The sequence below is a fragment of the Haliotis rubra genome, unplaced genomic scaffold (genome assembly GCF_003918875.1).
Source record: "Haliotis rubra isolate DU_JTF1 unplaced genomic scaffold, ASM391887v1 Scf454, whole genome shotgun sequence".
Taxonomy (NCBI): domain Eukaryota; kingdom Metazoa; phylum Mollusca; class Gastropoda; order Lepetellida; family Haliotidae; genus Haliotis; species Haliotis rubra.
In genome coordinates this window covers 1-21,926 of record NW_025767140.1, presented here as the reverse complement: position 1 = coordinate 21,926, position 21,926 = coordinate 1, and the positions used below count along the sequence as shown (strand labels likewise).

Genomic DNA, 21,926 nt, shown 5'->3' with positions numbered 1-21,926 from the left:
TGATATACAATACTGAGTGATGCCATGTAATATCAAGTGATACCCAATGACAGCCAGTAACTGACACCCTGTGATATCATGAGACACTCAGCGACACTCTGTAATACCCAGCAACACCCTATGACTTAATGTTTTACCCAGTGACACCCAGCCACACCCTATCATATGATGTTTTACCCATTGACACCCAGCCACACCCTATGTCATCATGTTTTACCGAGTGACACCAAGCAACATCCTATCATATGATGTTTTACCCAGTGACACCCAGCAACACCCTATGACATCATGTTTTACCCAGTGACACCCTATGACATGATGTTTTACCCAGTGACACCCTATGACATGATGTTTTACCCAGTGACACCCAGCAACACCCTGTGACATCATGTTTTAACCAGTGACACCCTATGACATGATGCTTTACCTAGTGACACCCAGCAACACCCTATGACATGATGCTTTACCCAGTGACACCCAGCAACACCCTGTGACATGATGTTTTACCCAGTGACACCCTATGACATGATGTTTTACCCAGTGACACCCTATGACATGATGTTTTACCCAGTGACACCCAGCAACACCCTGTGACATGATGTTTTACCCAGTGACACCCTATGACATGATGTTTTACCCAGTGACACCCTGTGACATGATGTTTTACCAGTTGACACCCAGCAACACCCTATGACATGATGTTTTACCCAGTGACACCCTATGACATGATGTTTTACCCAGTGACACCCTGTGACATGATGTTTTACCCAGTGACACCCAGCAACACCCTATGACATGATGTTTTACCCAGTGACACCCAGCAACACCCTATGACATGATGTTTTACCCAGTGACACCCAGCAACACCCTATGACATGATGTTTTACCCAGTGACACCCAGCAACACCCTATGACATGATGTTTTACCCAGTGGCACCCAGCAACACCCTGTGACATGATGTTTTACCCAGTGACACCCAGCAACACCCTATGACATGATGTTTTACCCAGTGACACCCAGCAACACCCTATGACAAGATGTTTTACCCAGTGACACCCAGCAACACCCTGTGACATGATGTTTTACCCAGTGACACCCTATGACATGATGTTTTACCCAGTGACACCCAACACCCTGTGACATGATGTTTTACCCAGTGACACCCAGCAACACCCTGTGACAAGATGTTTTACCCAGTGACACCCTGTGACATGATGTTTTACCCAGTGACTCCCAGCAACACCCTGTGACATGATGTTTTACCACCCAGTGACACACCTACCCTGTGACATAATGTTTTACCCAGTGAGTGACACCCAGCATGACAAGATGTTTTACCAGTGACACCAACACCCTGTGACATGATGTTTTGACACCCAGCAGTGTGACACCCCAGTGACATGATGTGTTTTACCCAGTGACACCCAGCAACACCCTGTGACATGATGTTTTACCCAGTGACACCCAGACAACACCCTATGACATGATGTTTTACCCAGTGACACCCAGCAACACCCTATGACATGATGTTTTACCCAGTGACACCCAGCAACACCCTGTGACATGATGTTTTACCCAGTGACACCCAGCAACACCCTGTGACATGATGTTTTACCCAGTGACACCCAGCAACACCCTGTGACATGATGTTTTACCCAGTGACACCCAGCAACACCCTATGACATGATGTTTTACCCAGTGACACCCTATGACATGATGTTTTACCCAGTGACACCCTGTGACATGATGTGTTACCCAGTGACACCCAGCAACACCCTGTGACATGATGTTTTACCCAGTGACACCCAGCAACACCCTATGACATGATGTTTTACCCAGTGACACCCAGCAACACCCTATGACATGATGTTTTACCCAGTGACACACCCTGTGACATGATGTTTACCCACCCAGACATGACACCAGTGACAGCAGCACACCCTGTGACATGATGTTTTACCCAGTGACATGATGTTTTACCCACCCAGCAACACCCAGCAACACCCAACACCCTGTGACATGATGTTTTACCCAGTGACACCCAGCAACACCCTGCACGCCCAGCAACACCTGACACCCTGTGACATGATGTTTTACCCAGTGACACCCAGCAACACCCTGTGACATGATGTTTTACCCAGTGACACCCAGCAACACCCTATGACATGATGTTTTACCCAGTGACACCCTATGACACCCTATGACATGTTTTACCCAGTGACACCCAGCAACACCCTGACACCCAGCCACACCCTGACATGATGTTTTACAACCAGTCATGATGTTTTACCCAGTGACACCCAGCAACACCCTGTGACATGATGTTTTACCCAGTGACACCCTAGCAACACCCTTTGACATGATGTTTTACCCAGTGACACCCAGCAACACCCTGTGACATGACCCAGTGACACCCACCCACCCAGACCCTGTGACAATGTTTTACCTCTGTGACACCCAGCAACACCCTGTGACATGATGTTTTACCCAGTGACACCCAGCAACACCCTGTGACATGATGTTTTACCCAGTGACACCCAGCAACACCCTATGACAAGATGTTTTACCCAGTGACACCCAGCAACACCCTGTGACATGATGTTTTACCCAGTGACACCCAGCAACACCCTGTGACAGCAACACCCCGTGACATGATGTTTTACCCAGTGACACCCAGCAACACCCTATGACATGATGTTTTACCCAGTGACACCCAGCAACACCCTATGACATGATGCAATACCTAGTGAGACATACATTTTGTCCAGAGACATGTTGTTGAGGCAGGCAGCAGACTTCACAGCCAACACCCCCGACTTCTGCATCAGACTGAACAAACGTACAAGCAGCCTGGAAGACAACACAGGGTTAAGTTACAGCTGTTTATTGACACAGTCTGGCAGAACAGCAAGTGACGGTACAAATATGGAAAGCAAATGAACTTCATACTCCAGGGGTATATCTATGATTCTAAACTGACAGTGCGTGTGACATCATCACTTATAGACTTTGATGTAGAATATCAATCTCTGAGCAGGTCAAGCCCAATTCCTGTACACTGTCACTTCATGTGAAGGAGGAAAAGAGCAGCATATACAGTATAAAGCAGTCTATCTAGGCAGGAAGGGAATGACTCCTTGAAGGAATCTCTACAAGTCAGCAGGGTCAAAACACTGAAGTAATCAGACTCACTGTATTCAACCTGGGCTATGTGAACAACTTCGTGTTTCTCCTAGCACTGTCAGTTTGGCTGTTTAATGCCAGTAATGAATATTAATGAGCAAGTTTGATGCTGCTTTGAACAGCATGTCAGCTAAGGTTTGAACAAATCAAAATTGTCTACCTGGGTCCCCGATGTAGGTCGCAAGAATTGGATAAGAAATATCTGATGGGAAGCTGTTTTATCATAGTCCTTGCAAAAAGTATTTCGATATGTGTATAGAACAATCTGATCATACATACTGTTATGAGGTAATAGTGTAACCATGGAGTTTTATTGTTCTTGCCATTAAACATTTTATCACATGACAAATCACAGGCCTGAAAATGATGCTTTTTAAGTTACTCAGTGAAATCCATGATCACTGGTGCTGATAGACACAGGATTACAATGGGGGTATATCGACAAACTGTGACATACCATTATGTCAGTATAACTGTTATCCATACATTAGCAATACATGTGCTATATTCACTGGCAATGCCCGGTTGTTAGGATGGACCCCTGTGTAGGGCTTACAGTACAGCATTTCATGTACACAATGACATGACTGCTTAAAATGTTTAATGTGGGAGGTAAACCTAAAGTAACACAGGTCCTAACATTCAACAGTCCCGTGAAACCAATAAACACAAGTACAGGGCTGGTATCACATTTTATGACCCAGAAAGAATGGTCATCCTGATGTGACAAGGGAGACAACTCTGCATAACATGTTGCACCATTGCAGACAACTGGACCACATTACTAGTTGAACATACACCAGTCTGACAACACAAACTTCAACCAATATCACATTATGTCCACTATCAGAGATTTTGTTGTAGTTTCTGGTCTTAATAAAACAGATATATATCATCATGTGATCAATTATAAGAATTCAAAACTTCAAATTTAGTTTTGGAAGACGTTAACCTGGATCAACTAGAAATTATGTTCTAGTTCCCCAGACCAGTGTCTACTACAACAAATATCCTTCACATTTACCTGGACAGGTCAAACTTGGTGTGTATGATGCGGCGTCCAACACTGGTCATGGACACGGTGAACAACAGATTCACACATGAGGACTTCAACATTCGACCTTGACCCTTCAATTTGACCTCCAGCAGCTGCATTATTTGATCTGACATATTTGGTAGCTCAAAAAGTTTTTCTTGATTTACCTCTGAAAAGATGCAAAATAAAACATTCATTGTAAATATGACATTCAATTTTGTGGATAGTTTTAAAACACTTAAAATCCTACATCAATTTATGCCTTGGTTAAGATATATTAAAATACCAACCTGACAGTGTGGACAAAAGAATGTATGATTGATTAATTGATTGATTCCACAGTCAGCAACAATGAAGCTACATGATGATGGTCTGTCCAGGACCAAACAATCCACGTACTGGCATCATACGCATTGATCTACACATTTAGTCATATGATGACACATAACAACCAAGTTGAAACATCCTTCTACTTCCACTAGTTTTAGAGCATCTTACGACAAGTATGGTTTGCTGAAGATCCCTTATCTTCATACAAGTGTACAGCTTAAAATTACATCTTTTGTTTCCTGAGCATGCATTCTGTGGGTGACAATGACTTGGTGAAATCAATTCACACAGGTATGCATTGACTAGCTATGGATCACAATATAGACTTTCAGCTCACAATCACCATGTCCTGGCTGAGGTATGTATAACATGGACAACAGAAGATACACGTTTGTTACATTGTGTGTGTTACATCTCACCATTATCTGAGCAGACATGAGTCAACATGTCAATACCAGCCACCAACATATCTCTTTCATCTTTAGACAGACTCACAGGACAGGCAGACAAGCACCTGTAAGAATAACAACAGACACAGGTTGTTCATTAAGACTTTGGGGAATGAACAAACTACTGCTCTCATCTTTAGTGAGACAAGGGGCGTGGAGACAAGCACCTGTAATGATAGCAGTCACAGAACATTCTTTAAGACATAGGATTGAACATATGCTGGCCATGCAGGACCACTCACACACATTATACTGACTCCAAGCCGACCAGTCCTTGTTGTACCCATTAATGCCGAGCGCCAGGCAGGGGCCAACAAGTACCACATTTTAACATCTTTTGGTATATGACGCTGTCGGGGATCGAGCCCACGACCTTCCGCTCTCCCGGGCGGACCATCTAACCACTCCACCACGGAGGCGGTCATTTTGCTAAGGACCTATTCTAACATGGAATGTGTAAATACATCACTGTTTGCTACAGTTTTTTTATGTATTTTCAGATTATGCATACTTGAGAAAAAGACTAGAGGTGGTTGTAAATCACATTTGGAGAGGAAATAAGCAGAAGTAAAGTAAGTCAGGAACCCATACATGCTGTACCAGGGTGTTTTCAATAACAACTGTGTTTCAGTAATAACTTGTCATCTGCCACTCAACTCGTGACCACAAGCTTTAACTGCATTTTTTTCAGGCCTGGTCACAGATGTTTAACTGGCATGAGTGATAGCATATCTGTGACAAAGTAAAAGAATCATCTGTCCTTAAATATATGCAATGCCTTCCCTCAAACAGGTATTTCTATGACTCTCCCCATTAACCTGTCTGCAATGTTTCAACCTTCTTTCATCCAAACCCAGTCAACAAAAGATGATTTACAACATGACCTCTTACCTTGAAAACACTGGATGATCTTGTGATAACATCAGACCCCCATGTGTTCTGAAGAGTGTTTTGTCCTCAGCTGCAAAAAAAGATGAATGTATCCAAAACTACAAAGTCCCAGAGCTGGTCAGTAGCAAACTTTCATGTTTCATCACATGGGGGAGCACTCAAACCATCCTTAAAACCATTAAAATATTGGTTTCCCCACCTTGTCCAACACTAGGAGTAACACAGACAACAAGATACAGTGAATGAATGAGCGTGATTTTATGCGACTTTTAGCAATATTCCAGCAATATTCCAGCAATATCACAGCAGGGGACAATGTAAATGTTCTTAAAGACATTGTACCCACATGGGGAATCAAACTAACATCTTCAGCGTGACAAGCAACTGCTTTAACGATTAAACTACCGTCCCTGTAAATCAAAGTCTGATCACACATGACTGTAAAGCAAATAGCTCTTCATACATTATAATAGCCCTGGGTCTAACAGGCTAAATGGAAGATAAATAATTATGTAACAACATACAGATAAAAGTGAAGTGTCATGAGTGAATTCTCCTGATAAATGAACACTGGCAATAGTGCAGTGTTCATTGTGCTGTTTCATGGATTCTAACAGAACCCAAATATGGATCAGTCTGTCTGACCCAGCTAGTGATGAAACTATACAAAGGTCTCACTGCTTGTGATGAAATTATAGGAACTGACTCACTGCTAGTGATGAATGAACTGCTAGTGATAAATGAAACTATACAGTACAACCAGAAATTATTGAGAATTTAAGATTGTAAATTTTTAAAAAAGAATTTCACTCATTACTCGCATATTACATATGAATATTAGCAGAACATAACTCCAGATTCAAAGAAAGGTGAACAGTTAGTATTTTGTCAAGTCCCCATGGGCAGCAATGCAGGCTTCAATGCGGCAGGGCATACTACTGATCAAAGAAGTTAGAAAGTCGTGGTCCATGCTGTCCTAATATCGGACCACCTCTTCTTTCATTTCAGCAATATTTGTCAGATTTTTCTTATTGACACTTTCCTTCATAAGTCCCCAAACATTTTCTATTGGATTTAGGTCAGGGCTATAGCTTGGCCAATCTAATAATGTCATATTTTGGGTCCGAAACCAGGCCTGTGAATGCTTTGAACGATGTTTTGGGGCGTTGTCCTGCTGGAAAATCCAAAAATGTCCATAGAACACGTGAACAGATGGAAGTAAATGTCCCTCGAGATTATATCTGTGTACTGCTCACTGTTCATATTCCCTTCAAATACACAGAGGGGCGTTGCCCATAACACAGATATGCCACCCCACACGTTAAATTTCGGACTGTACTTTGGGTGCTGATACATAGGTTTTTCAGTTTGTTTGGTCCAGAATTTCAGTGTATTAGGAAACAGCCACACAGAACTTTTATCTGAGAAAATCCCATTCTCCCAGTTAAAATTTCTATGCTGTAAGCACCAGTTCAACCTTCGCTCCTTTTGTTCGGGTTTCATTATCAGTGATGGAATTCCTCGACTTTTCTGCAAACCTTGCATGCAGCTCAGTTCTAATTGTCTCCTTACAGACAGCCACACTTTCTCTATCAATCACATCCAGCCTTAAGTTTTCTAAACTCCTTCCTTTGTTTTTAGAAACAAGAATACCAAGCCGCCTCCTGTCCCCGACAGTCAATTTTCTGGGCCTACCTGCGCCTCCCTGGTGCTCAATGCCATATCCATTTGCAATATTTTTAAAAACACGATAAACAGTGGACAAAGGGATGCCTGTTCTACTTGAAATCACTTTAGCTGATCTGATGTCCTTGTTATAATACTCTAAAATCAACTTCCTCTTCTCTTAATCATCCATACTGAGGATCACTGGAAATGTCGTCTGCTAGCACGTAAACAAAGGGGGATAACTCTTCACAAACTCTCTTGAATGAAACCAAGCACTTGATAGCTGGTCAAGGTTGTTTATACTAGAAATCCAATTATTCTTAAAATTCTCAATAATTTCTAGTCATACTATACAACTGACTCACTGCTGGTGATGAATCAAACTATACAACTGACTTACTGCTGGTGATGAGTGAAACTATACAACTGACATACTGCTGGTGATGAATGAAATTATACAACTGACTCACTGCTGGTGATGAATGAAATTATACAACTGACTCACTGCTGGTGATGAGACTATACAACTGACTCACTGCTGGTGATGAGACTGGAGATGACACGGAATCCTCCACTATAGAACAGAGGAAGGTGGTCTGGTTTGTTCACTTTCGTTAAGGTCTCAACCAAGCCTCTGACACTGCTGTCTCCTGACTCAAACAGGTCCTGTGCCGTCTGTTCCTCCTTGGCCGTCTGCTCAGCTCTGTCCACTTCTGACAGGTACTCTGGCATGGAAGGAAACATTACCAATATATATACTAATTGGCTGAAGTATTTGAATTGTGAAATGGTCACTCAGAGCCATAGGCTCTACTAATAAGTCCAAATAAAAAATTGGTCCATTTGAGGCAACTTAATTGCCCCAAAATTTCACATATGAAACCATTCAAAGCCGCAAAACTTAAAGCATTTGGTAGAATATTTGCCACTTATAAAGATGCTTCCACTTGTAAAATCCTACATAAGACCAACAGATATAAAAGTATATTTAGCAGTTTTAGAGCATGTTTTGTTGCTATTGGAAATCATTGATAATTCAAAGGGAGCTAACTCTGGATGACCCAATATATTGCAGAATCTGAACCATATCACGATATTCGTATTGTGAGATACTGTACTATCTATACTTGTTTACTGGCAATATTGCACAGCCCTAGTCTCATAACCTTTATACAGGCAGCTGTAGAAAAGAAAGCCTACCTTTAATAATGCTTTCCTTCTTTGGATCCTGCTGCAAGGCCTGATTGTAAAAGTCTCGAGCCTTGGCATACTCTTGAAGACCTAGGTGGGCCCGGCCAGCATGGATGTAGGCCTTCAGACATGCTGGGGACACCTGGCATAGTGTAACAATGGGGCATCAGCTTACAGAACTGTAAAACTTGCTTCTCACATGACCCACATTGTTAACAACATTACCTTTAACATTTGATAAGGGTATCAGACAGCCTTACGATTACTTCTTTTCATTTCAAGAGCAAGTCCCTTCGTAGCAATTTTACGTGAGTGAAAACTGTAGAACACATCAGGGTACCATGACACACAACCACATGTGGGTATCATGACCCACAACCACATCAAGGTACCTCAATACACAACCATATCAGAATACCATGACCCACAACCACGTCAAGGTACCTCAATACACTACCATATCAGGATACCATGAAACACAACCACATCAAGGTTCCTCAATACACAACCATGTCAGGGTACCATGACACATAACCACATCAGGCTACCATGACACATAAACACATCAGGCTACCATGACCCACAACCACATCACGCTACCATGACATACAACTACATCAGGCTACCATGACACACCACATCAGGGGACTATGACACACAAACACATCAGTGTACCATGACACACAACCACATCAGGATACCATGACACACAACCACATCAGTGTACCATGACACACAACTACATCAGGCTACCATGACACACAACCACATCAGGCTACCATGACACACAACTACATCAGGCTACCATGACACACAACCACATCAGGGCTACCATGACACACAACCACATCAGGCTACCATGACACACAACCACATCAGGCTACCATGACACACAACCACATCAGGGTACCATGACACACAACCACATCAGGCTACCATGACACACAACCACATCAGGCTACCATGACACACAACCACATCAGGCTACCATGACACACAACCACATCAGGCTACCATGACACACAGCCACATCAGGGGACCATGACACACAACCACATCAGGCTACCATGACACACAACCACAACAGGGTACCATGACACACAACCACACCAGGGTACCATGACATACAACCACACCAGGGTACCATGACACACTACCATATCAGGCTACCATGACACACAACTACATCAGGGTACCTTGACATACAACCACACCAGGGTACCATGACACACTACCATATCAGGGTACCATGACATACAACCACATCAGGGTACCATGACACACAACCATATCTGGTGAAGATAATCAAACTTACTCTGAGGGCCCAGTCACAATCTGTGAGGGCTTCCTTGTATCGTCCCAGTTTGATGTAGGTTTGAGCACGGTTGGTGTATAACGCAGTGCTGTCCCGCACCTTGTCTATTGCCTGAAAAACATTGACACAAGCTCTTATTACAACTACAAGGATAAATGGTGAATTATAGGATGTTGTTGTTTCATTACTCAAGTGGTCTGTCCAAACCATGTAAGTATTCATATAAAGCTCAAACTGTGTGAATGAAGTCGTCCAGTGTGTATATTAAATGTAGTTTATTGCTTTCTAAAACAAGCAATTTAACAGAATTCTTTACAAAAGATTCATTAGACAAAAGTCCACCCAATCCATCCAAGAAACTACAGTTTCTAGATATCACACACACATGTATGTTCCTTGTTTTACACTTCAATGGTCAGTATACAGGCTAAATGACAGCAGCATGAAGTGAGTCTGGCCAACTAGTGGTGAACACCATGGTCATGCTGCTGAATGTGATGGCACTTACCACTCAATTTACATGTCAGCTGTGTCTGAGGGCAAAGGAGTGGAGTGCGAATAACATGATCTAACCAGGGTCAGGCACTTTTTACCTTATCCACACAGGAACATTTTGCAGCAGAATTTGGAGAAACGCTTCAGGCCCCGGGGTCATGAAAGTGACTTAAGTCTAAAATTTGCTTAAATCTGTCATTTTGGTCTGAAGTCCAAAAAAATTTCTTAAATTTAACACTCTTTCAACAGAACTTAAAATGACTGATTTTACCATTTAAATAATGTCCTGAATAAATCCATTAACATTGTAACACTGAAAGTGTAATCGGTGGGACATGGCGATTGTGTTTACTCCTATTCAACAGACCTTCACCTCAAAGAAATTGCCAAATATGTAACAACAATGTTATGACATCACTACCGTTGACCAATTTCTTACAAAATGGCGGCCTCGCTGACATAGGTACACAGGAGTTTGCAAGGACCTTTCCCTTGATTCGGGGATCGTTTGTACATAAATATGTGATGTAAGTAATCAGAATGATTCTGACTATCTGTGTATTGTTATATGTTTTATCATTTTCATTGTAAGTAAGAGAAGAAGCCAGATATGCCATCATTACTGTTGTTCTGCGAGATTTTCCTTCAGTCATGGCGTCACGCTGCACACACAGAAACTTTGCCAATTTTGTATAAAGGTATCACATTACTGTATTGTATTTAATTTGCTATTTCTTGCTACGATACTATTTCCATGTATGATCTAAAAGTATTGAGCCTATGCATGCTACGAATAGACGAATGGGTGTCTGAAATTTGCGAAAATGCAGTACATAGTGTAAAGTCTGAATTTTTCTTTGTTTACATTTCATCAAGTGCTGTCTTTCGCGCACAGCATTCGTTTCATATCACCTAGACACTTGGTTTTAGTGACAAAGACCATTTCTTATTTGATACTAAAATGTATGAGGAATTCAGTGATGTATTTGTCACAGCTGAATAGGAAATATATGTGATGCAATAGGAGTCTCAATACCGGCCTTCGCGTAACGTGATTTTGAAAACACTATCCAATGCAATATGGCAGAAAGCGCACTTAGGCGTTCGCGTTGGTGTATTTTCGAAAACATCCCAACCGTAAAGACACTAAAATTCACCGCGGCAGGGATAAAAGCATCGGTTGACTTGTTTGGAATATTTCAGCAGGTGCCTGCTACTAAACTATTTTCCTAACTTAATTAAGAGTGACCGGACATGATTACATAATTCTATGATTACCATGGTAACTGTCTTAGTCTTAGTCTTAGCTAAGATTTTGCGGAGACAGCGGAGACAGTTTCATGATCCAGTCTTAACTAAAATCTTAGCTAAGCAAATGTTTTTAGACTTAAGATTTTTTTGTGCTAAGCAAATTTTAGACTTAAGATTTTTTCATGATCCCGGGGCCAGAACAATTTAGATACAAGTATTCATGATCTGTCCTGTTACCTGTGAGTACAACTCCAGTGCCTTGTCATAGCTGCCTGCCTTGAACTCAGCATTTCCTTTCTCCTTTATTACCAGAGCCTCCTTCTCTCTAACTCGTCGTCGCTCTGCTCTCCTTGGCATCAGTTTCCATGGCAGCCAGGAAAGCATCTGTAACACAACATTGTTGTGACATTGCTGGTAAAGAATGTTGCAACGCTAGTTTCATTCACTTTGCTGCAACCATTACTTGCCATGTTTTTAAGAGGGAATTCATTCATTTCTTGTTTACTATGTACAATGCCATATCTTGATACCACTTCTAGTCTAAGACCCTATTTCTCAACATCACTCAAAGAATGACTTCAAATATGTTATTGCAACACTCCTATACACTTCAGCTCACACTGGTTACAAAGTATCAGGTCCCTGTCAGGTCAACTGTATTGCACCCACTATACCTACCCTGATTCAGGCCAGTTTCAACACTTGGGCCTGTAATCCCCTCTTCATCTGGGTCAGCCTTACTGATGACTGTCCGATTAAATCCTGTAATCAAAATAAAGATGGTAACACATTTGAGACGTGACTGGTTGCTATTAAATGCTGCAATCAGCAATATTTAGAAATACAGTAATCAATACTGTTAGTAAGATTGACATGTAATCAATCAAGACATTGAGACTGATGACTCAAACCATTTGGTGACCTCTTATGACCAGCATAGGCTGGTGGGGACATATCCTATCCTTGAATCAACACAAGGACAATTCTGAGTTGATATCATGGACATGTATGTTTAAATTAGTTCCATGTTTCATATGAAGTCTGAGTGCATGGCTCACTTGTAACAAAATTCAAAGGTCTCAGCAGTAAATGGCTGATTGGAGATTTAATTCACCTGGGACTCCTTTCACGAAGCAACCTTTACTAAGGTTAACCTTGATTCCCATTCTTTAACATTGCACTAAGGTTACCTTAGTGACTTATGATCACCTTAGTGCTTTGTGAAAGGAGGCCCAGAACTAACCTACTAAAGAGGGACTGTCAGATCTTCATGTGGAAAGAGATATTGTATTAAATGAAAGCTCTCATTATATACATGTTGATTGGAAGATATTTTGTCAGAAGGTGAGGTGAGGTGAAATTGGGTTTTACGTTGTGCTTGAGAATATTTCGCTCATATGACAACGTGCATGCGTGTGTATGCGTATGTGCGGCTGCTTGTACTAGCCCAGACTAAAGCTGGTTTTATAGTGCTAGCCCACTGAGATACCATGCTGCAGTGAAGCATGAATACCCCACTCAGACACATTATACTGACTCCGAGCCGACCAGTCAGTGTTGTACCCATTAATGCCGAGCGCCAGGCAGGGACCAACAAGTACCATATTTTAACGTCTTTTGGTATGACGCGGTCGGGGATCGAACCCGCGACCTTCCGCTCTCCGGGCGGACGCTCTAACCACTACACCGCGGAGGCGGTCTTGTCAGAAGGAATTGTTTGGAAATCGACATCAACCATTTGATGAAATGATATACAAGGTTGATTGTTGACCTGTTTTTGTGTGGATTTCATCTCCATCATAAGCATCAGTGGAGCCATCATCTGCTTTCCCAGGCTGGTGTTTCGCAATAAGTTGGTCAGCTTGCTGCATGGACTTCTTGAGGACATCTTGGTCATTTGAGTTCAAACCTTTCACAAGCGAATCTGTAAACATTGTACAAATGAAGTTATAATTATAAAATTCATTATTTTGCGGGTTCTTTTGTAAATAAAGATTTAAAGAAAACATATAGTTAGTATTAGTATTTCTTTTGCAGGAATGACTATATAGCTAATAATAGACCTTTGTTATGATGATGTAGTCAGTTTCAAAATGACCAGACCTGTTTATAGAAAAAATAACATTTATTAGTACACATAAGAAATTATATACCTGCAACTCTAAAAGTAAAAGTTAGTATACAATATCCATAAAATTGTTAAATGTGTTAAAACTAATGTGTACATGGCTGAATAGGATATTTATATAGCGCACATATCCACACAACTAGTACATGCTCAAGGCGCTGGTATAATGTATCTGCCATACTTTGTAAAGAGTCTAAAGACTAGAAATAAATATCCATGAAAACATATTCTAGCATAGTGGAATAAGAGGTAGTAGGTGGTATAGGAGTTTAACCATAACCTCTGTTATCATCATGTCAGGTCATAAGAGAACACAAATCAATTGTAATTTTTATTGTAAGATATTTAAAAATGTCAAGTCTTCTAAATGATTATATGTACCATACTATAAATGAAAATTTTGTCTAATTCTAAATACTGTTAAATCATTGAGTTCCCTGTGAAGTTGTCTACGAGTTCTAGATATTTTTGGGCCCATCGCATTTTGATTTGTTTTGGAGTTAAGTCGGTGGCGTTTGTGACACGTGGTTGTGACTGTGAGCTCGTGCTTATACTGCTTAGCCAGAGGTGAACTGTGATAGTTTGGCTCGATATTTTGGAGTGGTATTGTTTTAAATTGTGTGGAAGGTTTTGTACTTATCTTTCAACGTTTTGACAGTGGTTGTTATGTCAGCTTTGTGATTTTTAGAACTGAAGTTTTGGTTTATTTGTGGACATGGCTGGTGTCTGGCATCGCATGGTTGTGGCGACTGAGTTCAGATTGGCCGTTGGGGTTTTCATTCAGTTCATGAGTGACTATTGGATGAGAGTGGGGGACTGCTTTGTATGATTACCAGCTGAAGGTTTCCACAAATTTGGAGGCGATTTTGCCATATATATCCTGGGCTGGGATTGACATTTGAAAGCGCTGCAGTTGCACTGACAGCCATTTGACCCAGGTGATTGATAAGTTTGCTATTTGTAGAAAGAGTACTGGTGTTTTTGAGCCTCATACCTGCGACTGTTGAATTGGCGATTATCATTATTGGATCACAATTTGTGCACTATTTTTGTTTTGAGGTAGTGTCAATGTCGCCCAACCTCCATGATGCTTGTGTGCATCAATGTAGCCACTTTAGAGGATTTGATTCCCCTTAAAGAGTTGACACAGAGTGCTGCAGTCAACATCCTTAAACTGAGAGATAGCAAAGGTGACCTGAAGTTTGATGATGTAGCACGTAATTTGCCAGAACTTTGTGATATTGCCAAACAGTGCTTGTCATTTGAATCCAAGGATTCTTTATTGGGCAGTTCAAAATATGAACAAACTGCATACAGTGTTTCACCCCGTTCATCACTCAACCGTTTCAGCACAGCTGAACGCGTGAGAACTATGGCGCACATACCAGGACCTCGGTGAAAACCGCACTGTGAATCACTCCACCAGATACTTCAATGAGAGCAGAACTCATTTTGACCGGACACCGTCGAAGCCTCCCACATTTGACGGATCTGGTGACTGGAGAACCTTTCTGTTGAAATATGAATCTTTGGTGAATCATGTGGTTGGGGCTGAAAGGAAAAAGAATTTGTACACACACTGCATGGTGGTGCTGCATTGTACTACAGCTTGTTGGTTGGTGATAGACCCTTGTCAACTATTCCTTGGAGTACTTTAGTATCAGATTTCGGATCCGTTATGCCGCTGGTGAGAATCCAGCTGAAGAGTCAATAAAGTTTGACAATCTGATGCAGGGGGCCCAGAGATGAAGATATTAGAGACTTTGCGGACCGTGTGAAACTACAAGCCAGCTACTCTTTTGCTACCTGCCCTGCGTTGTATGGAGTGAAACACAGGCAATTAACAAGGTTTGTAGAGGCTGTTTGGATTCGATGCAGGGGCTTGGGCCTTTAACATGAGACCACAGACAGTGGGCCGAAGCTGTTCGCATCATCCGTCGGGCACTCTACACCAATCAGTGGGCGTCCCATAAACAGGCTCGCCGAGTTTCAGAGTCTTATTTTCAAGGCGACGAGTGAAAATGAGGATCTGCTTGCAAAGGCTGAACTTCGTGGGTTTGACAAGTCAAGGCAAAGTTTGTCCTCAAGAGGGCGTCCATATGTTCCACAGGAGCTGATCGTGCTCCACGGGAGGTCCCACAATCTCTCTCTTTATCAGGAAGGAATGAGTATTGCATGTCTCCACAGTCTCCAAGGAGGGATCTACAGCAGTCTGACGGTACACTGTCTGCTCAGGTACAGACACCAACACCCAGTGACAACATCTACACCACTTGGTACACCTGAGTACACAGTCGCTCTGGACCAACAAGTAAAACATCTCTCTGGTAAGGTAGATAATGTCATTGCCGCACTGTCTTAAATGCATCGCCACAAGGTTTGATCAGCTGAGTATTTCACGGTGCAATCGAACAACAAACAAGTAGACAGCGTTCCTACTACCGCCATCTCGTTCTGGGTGCTTTTTACTGCAAAGACCTAACCATCTCATCCGAGATTGCCGAAAATATCAAAGTCTGTGTCCTTTGATGAAAAGTCTTTAAACAGACGAGGTCGGATCATTTGGCCTAAAGCCGACCGTACACAACCGGTAGGCCAACCACCGCCAACAGAATTTGCTGACTGTGACTCGAATCTCGAGGGGCCCTTAAGACAATAATCGCTGGAGGTTCTGTTTCCCCTACACAGTTTCACACACAATTGTGAAGAGGGTGTTCCATTGTCGGTGACAACTTATAATTCAGCGACAGCAGAAATTAATGTCAGTTAGGGACAAGATTTGTATCACATGGACAACTATTCCGTGACACCTTCATCGACTTCCTGCAGGTGAGAACCCATAGGAGTAGACCAACATGGGTCTCTTACCACAAGTGAACCATCAGGACATGTGCACCAACAACCAGAGACCGACAGTGTAAATCCTTGGGGTGTCGGGACTGACATTGTAGAAATCCCTTGCCGTGGTGCCAGGAGTTCGAGGATTACACAAAGGCTGTAATGGAATTTTCAGCAAGTTTGACTTCACGACCAAATACCTTTGCAGTAAATAAAATACTCCAACCACCGGAAGTCCATCTTGTGAGCCCATAATGCGAACATGATCCATGTGATGTCCAACTTCTCTGATGGGCCAAAACTTGCCTGTTTCCTCATCGACGGATGCAGCCCCAAGTTAGCTTCAGATTTGGTTGATGCAGAAAGCCATGTTCTTATAAACCCTGAACTTGAATCACTACCCCAGGACACAATTCAAGACTTCGAGGTCAGAGTCTGCTGACACCTCGGACATGCTTAAACCTCGGTCAAGTTTTGATTCTGCTGAGTATTACATTGATGATGACTTTTCCAGTCAGTTGTCGATTCGATGTCCCAGTAATCCCCACAGGTGGAGAGACAGTTGTGCTGAAGTCTGGGGCACCATCTGACTCATCGAGGCAGTATCATGGCCACTCACTCATATCACTCGTAGAGTTTAGGAAGAACAACAAGTATTTGCAGCAGAGACTGTTGCAGTCTGTCAGGGATTTTATGAAGGGTGCACCAGAGCAAGAGAGTCCCACCCCATCTACATTGGTAAGGGAACATGAGGGATAGGATGCCTCCTGTAACAGGCGTGCAGCTTGCTGCCCCATCTGGAGTGGCAAAGGAATGTGCGACTCGGTGGGACCAGGAGTTCTTGTGGGGTCCAGTTGCACAAACTTTATTCTAGAGACAACAGATAATGAAATGCCCACTGACACTTCTGTTATACCACAACAGGAGGTTGATGACAACCCAACTTGTCAACGATCTAATCTGGACGGACCCTCCGCAGGGAGGACTCAGACATTTTGGTTGGGCAGTCGATGCCTGAGGGTATCATCTCATCTTAGGCCCGACATGACTTCAGATGTAATCTCATCTCAACCTACCCCTGTGCCTATATCCAACAATGAACAATTGACAACCATAGGTGGATCTACTTCCATTAATGGAAAACTGTGTTCCCCACATGTCGAGGAAAGTGATTCACCACCAATGGCCCAGAATGGTATATCATCCAGTGCAGGCCCCAGTGTTTGCAAGCCCACTAGGAAGTTGTCATCAATCAGGCTAAGGGATTGAATGCCAGCTATTGGTTACCAGTGACAGTGGAAGGTATAAAGGTCCCTGCGTTATAGATTCTGGAGCGTCTGTGACTATTCTTGCTGAGGACATATATAAGAAACTTGATCCAACTCCACCTACCCTGGAAATCATCAACATTAGAAATGCGGAAAGAATATGGTCATGACAGGAAAAGTGGTTGGACCAGTCACGGTGAAGATTGGGAACAAAATGTTCCAGGAGTTACTCCATGTTGCCCCATTAGAGGAGGATCTCCTTCTTGGACTTGATTTCATGAAGTCTCATCACTGTTGCATTGAAACTGATGGAGATTGGTTGAGGCTTGAGGGCCATACATTTCCACTAATATTTTCTGTAAAGGCACCCTCATTTGAATCTTTTCAGTCCATCTCACAAAGGAAGTTTTCATTCCCTGCCAGATCAGCAGTACAACTCTCATGTGTGACACATCATATGTCTGAAGCAAGTCATTACCTACTGTGAACCAGCCCTGATTTATCCGTGAGTGCTTCCTCGGACGTTCCACGATAGTTCGAGCGGTCCAGCTGTCTGTGCTGTAAACCTCGGTGATGAAGCCATTAAACTCTCACATGGTCAGCTGTTGGCGAGGAGTTTCTGAAGCTGATCTTGTAGCTGACTATGGAGGTGATGACAAGACTGACAAGGTTGATCCACCCACAGGAGGTACCAACTTTGAAGAGGATTTGCCCTAATTTCACCACAATCAAGACAACTTGTTCTGTGTTCGTCAGTCAGCTGAAGCTACTTCAGTACCAGAGCACCTTCGAGACCTCTTCAATCAATCTTCAGCGCCAGCTAACAGAAGACGATGTGAAAAAGCTTCTGAGAGGCTGCTCATTGAATTCAGGATGTGTTAAACTGCCATGACATGGATCTAGGCAACTTCACAGCCATAGAGCACACTATTGACACAGGTGATTCCGCGACCTGTGAAGCGGATGAGACGAACTCCGCCAAGCTTTGCACCACGAGGAGGAAAGTCATTTACAGAAGATGCTTGATTTTCAGGTTATCCAACCCTCCACTTCAGAATGGGCAGCAGCACCGCTGTACTAGTGAGGAAAGATGTGGTGGAGTAAGATGGTGCTTGGATTACCGTAAAGCTCAATCTACAATGCCGTGGACAGTATTTGCTCTGCCACTCATAGAAGAATGTCTGGAATCACTGTCCTAGCAATGTGTGGTACTCAAAGCTTGATGCCAATAATGCATACTGGCAGATTCCTATCAAAGCAGAGGACCGAGCACAAGACTGCGTTTATCACTAAATATGGCTTGTTGAAGTTCACCAGGATGGGCTTTGGTCTGTGTAATGCCCCAGCCACCTTTGATCGTGTCATCAATTTAGTTCTAGCTGGGCTGAATTGGAAAATTGTCTTGGCTTTCCTGGATGACACACTGGTTCTGGGGGAAAACAATTGACTGCCACTTTGACAACCTCGAGAGAAGTTTTTTTTGAGGTTCAGGAAGTATCAACTCAAGTTGAAGCCCGAAGAAGTGTGAACTCTTTCAAGTGAGTGTCGAAGTTCCTGGGGACGAAAAATTGGTCCAGATGGCCTTGAAGCAGGAGTTGATGTCAGCGCCCAGTGGAGCAGTGGCCAACCCCAAACTCTTGCAAGGGCGTTGAGCACGCTTCCTAGGACTAACAAACTATCATCGCTCAGTTTATACCAAAGTATGCTGATTTGGCTCTGCCATTGTACCAGGTGGCGGGTAGAAAAACCACTCTGGACTGATGAGCGTGAACAGGCATTCCAAGCGATAAAGGATGCCCTGCTGTCCACTCCAGTTTTGGGAATTGCCAACATGGATGATCCGTTCATTTTAGACACTGATGCATCTGACTATGCTCTTGGTGCAGAACTGACTCAAGTCCAGAATGGTGTTGAAAAGGTCATCGCTATGGAAGCCTGTCTCTGTCAAAAGAACAACTCAAGGGTACTGTACTGTACGACGAAAGGAGCTGCTGGCTGTTGTGAAGTTCACCAGGGCCCTATCGGCATTACCTAATTGGCCCGACCGTTTATGCTCAGAACGGACCACAGCAGTTTGCAGTGGCTCATGAATTTTAACGACCTAACGGCCAGCTTGCAAGATGGCTTGAGGTGAGCCAGTATTCTATGAAAAGTAGTTCATCGGCCAGGCTCTAAGCACTGTAATGCTGACTCCCTATCCCGGCCGTCCACCTCTGACAGCCTGCCCAAATGTAGACACTGATGTCCTTCCATCTCAGCTCCTTGCCATGGCTGCAAGTACTGTATGAAGGCTCACCAGAACTGGTATGAATTTCGCCAGTCTGTTGACCGATGTGCTGCCACTGTCCAAGGGTCCCAAGTCCCCTGTAGATCCCACTCATCAAGCTAGCACTCTTTTGACCACTCACTCACCCTCCAATGGAGGTGAAACTCAATCCACAAGAGAATCGCCATCTCCAGCTGGGAATGACAAGCCTCTGTGCCTAGACCAATCAAGTTCCAGGTGCGACCCGACAGACACCCAATCAGTGAGGAACGTGAATGAGTCTCCTAATTTCATGTCAGCATCTCCAGATGTAAACATTCTTGTAACCCCTGATGGTGCCTTGGATATATCCTTCGACAGATTGGCCAAAAACCAGGTGTTTGAAGGAGCATTACCCTCCACTGGAGGTTGTGCGTCCATCGATGAGGGTTACCCATTATCTGCTAGAACAGACTCAGATTTCAGGGTCAGGCAAGCTCTCAAGGGGGATCTGATACTCTCTGAGGATGAGATTCAATACCCACATTAGAGATAACATTCTCAATGCTCAGAGGAATGACACAGATCTGGATATCATTCTAGAGTTCTTGTTAAATGGTGTAGAACCCACACAGAGTCATTTCCGAATCTATCCAGTCCAGCAAGCAAATTCTATTACCTGAACAAGGAGTTGTACCACATTTCTGACGGCATTCTGTATATGACCCTGGACTCCAAGCGTCAATTGGTCCTCGAAGGATCTTCACCATGATGTCCTCTATTTGCATCACAATATTCCCTCAGCAGGTCACCAAGGGCAGAAAGCGAACCAAGGCTAGGATCAAACCCAATTATCACTGGTATGGTATGTCGCGTGACATTCAACTTCATGTATCCACTTGCTCTGAGTGTAACGCTAAGCAGTTAGAAGGGCAATAGGAAGGCAAAACACTCCATGACCAATTTCCATGCAGGAGCTCCTATGGAAAGGGTTCATTTAGATTTTTGGGCCCATTGCCAAGAACGCCATCGAGTGGCAATGAACACATTCTGATGATGCGTAGACCAGTTTTCCAAATGGGTCGAATGTATACCCTTGCCTTCACAAGGGGCTGAGGAACTGCCAGCGGTGCAGCTCAATGAATTCTTTCCCGTTTTGGCTTCCCCGTTTGCTATCCACACTGATCAAGGTAGGAATTTTGAAAGTAGGTTGTTCAAGGCCATGTGACACACTCCAAATTCACAAAACCAGGACCACTCCTTATCGCCCATCATCAAACGGCCAGGTAGAGCGCTGTCAATCGCGCACACTCATGGATGCTGTCCGCTGCTTCATCAAGGATCAGGAAGAATGGGATGTTCACCTGCCACTAATTGCTTTTGCCTTACGCCGAGTCGCGGTCAACCGAGTACAGGGTACACAGCCAATAAGCTGATGCTTGGCGCGGAGGTCACTACACCAGCAGACCTAATGTTTTCAGTGTTGCCACAAGAAAGTCATTTGGATGCGAATAGCTATGTCAAGACTATGACTGACAGAATGCGCAGCACACGAGACAGCTCGTAAAATGCTCCAGACCACACAGGAAACCTCAAAAGGGATTATGATGTCAATATTTTGTTGAACCAGTACAATG

At 43.2% G+C, this 21,926-nt stretch overlaps 1 protein-coding gene across 1 annotated transcript in view; it reads right to left on the bottom strand.

The window, feature by feature from the left end:
- Window positions 1-17,094, bottom strand: part of LOC124289992 (tetratricopeptide repeat protein 12-like) — a 30,350-nt gene extending 13,256 nt beyond the window's left edge. Inside the window, 12 exon segments of the mRNA XM_046726653.1 lie at window positions 2,759-2,851; window positions 4,209-4,389; window positions 4,970-5,064; window positions 5,891-5,960; window positions 8,095-8,283; window positions 8,759-8,891; window positions 10,065-10,175; window positions 12,048-12,159; window positions 12,161-12,194; window positions 12,489-12,572; window positions 13,582-13,734; window positions 16,977-17,094. Of these exon segments, the coding sequence (XP_046582609.1) occupies window positions 2,759-2,851; window positions 4,209-4,389; window positions 4,970-5,064; window positions 5,891-5,960; window positions 8,095-8,283; window positions 8,759-8,891; window positions 10,065-10,175; window positions 12,048-12,159; window positions 12,161-12,194; window positions 12,489-12,572; window positions 13,582-13,734; window positions 16,977-17,094 (1,373 nt within the window).
- Window positions 17,095-21,926: the final 4,832 nt, after the last annotated feature.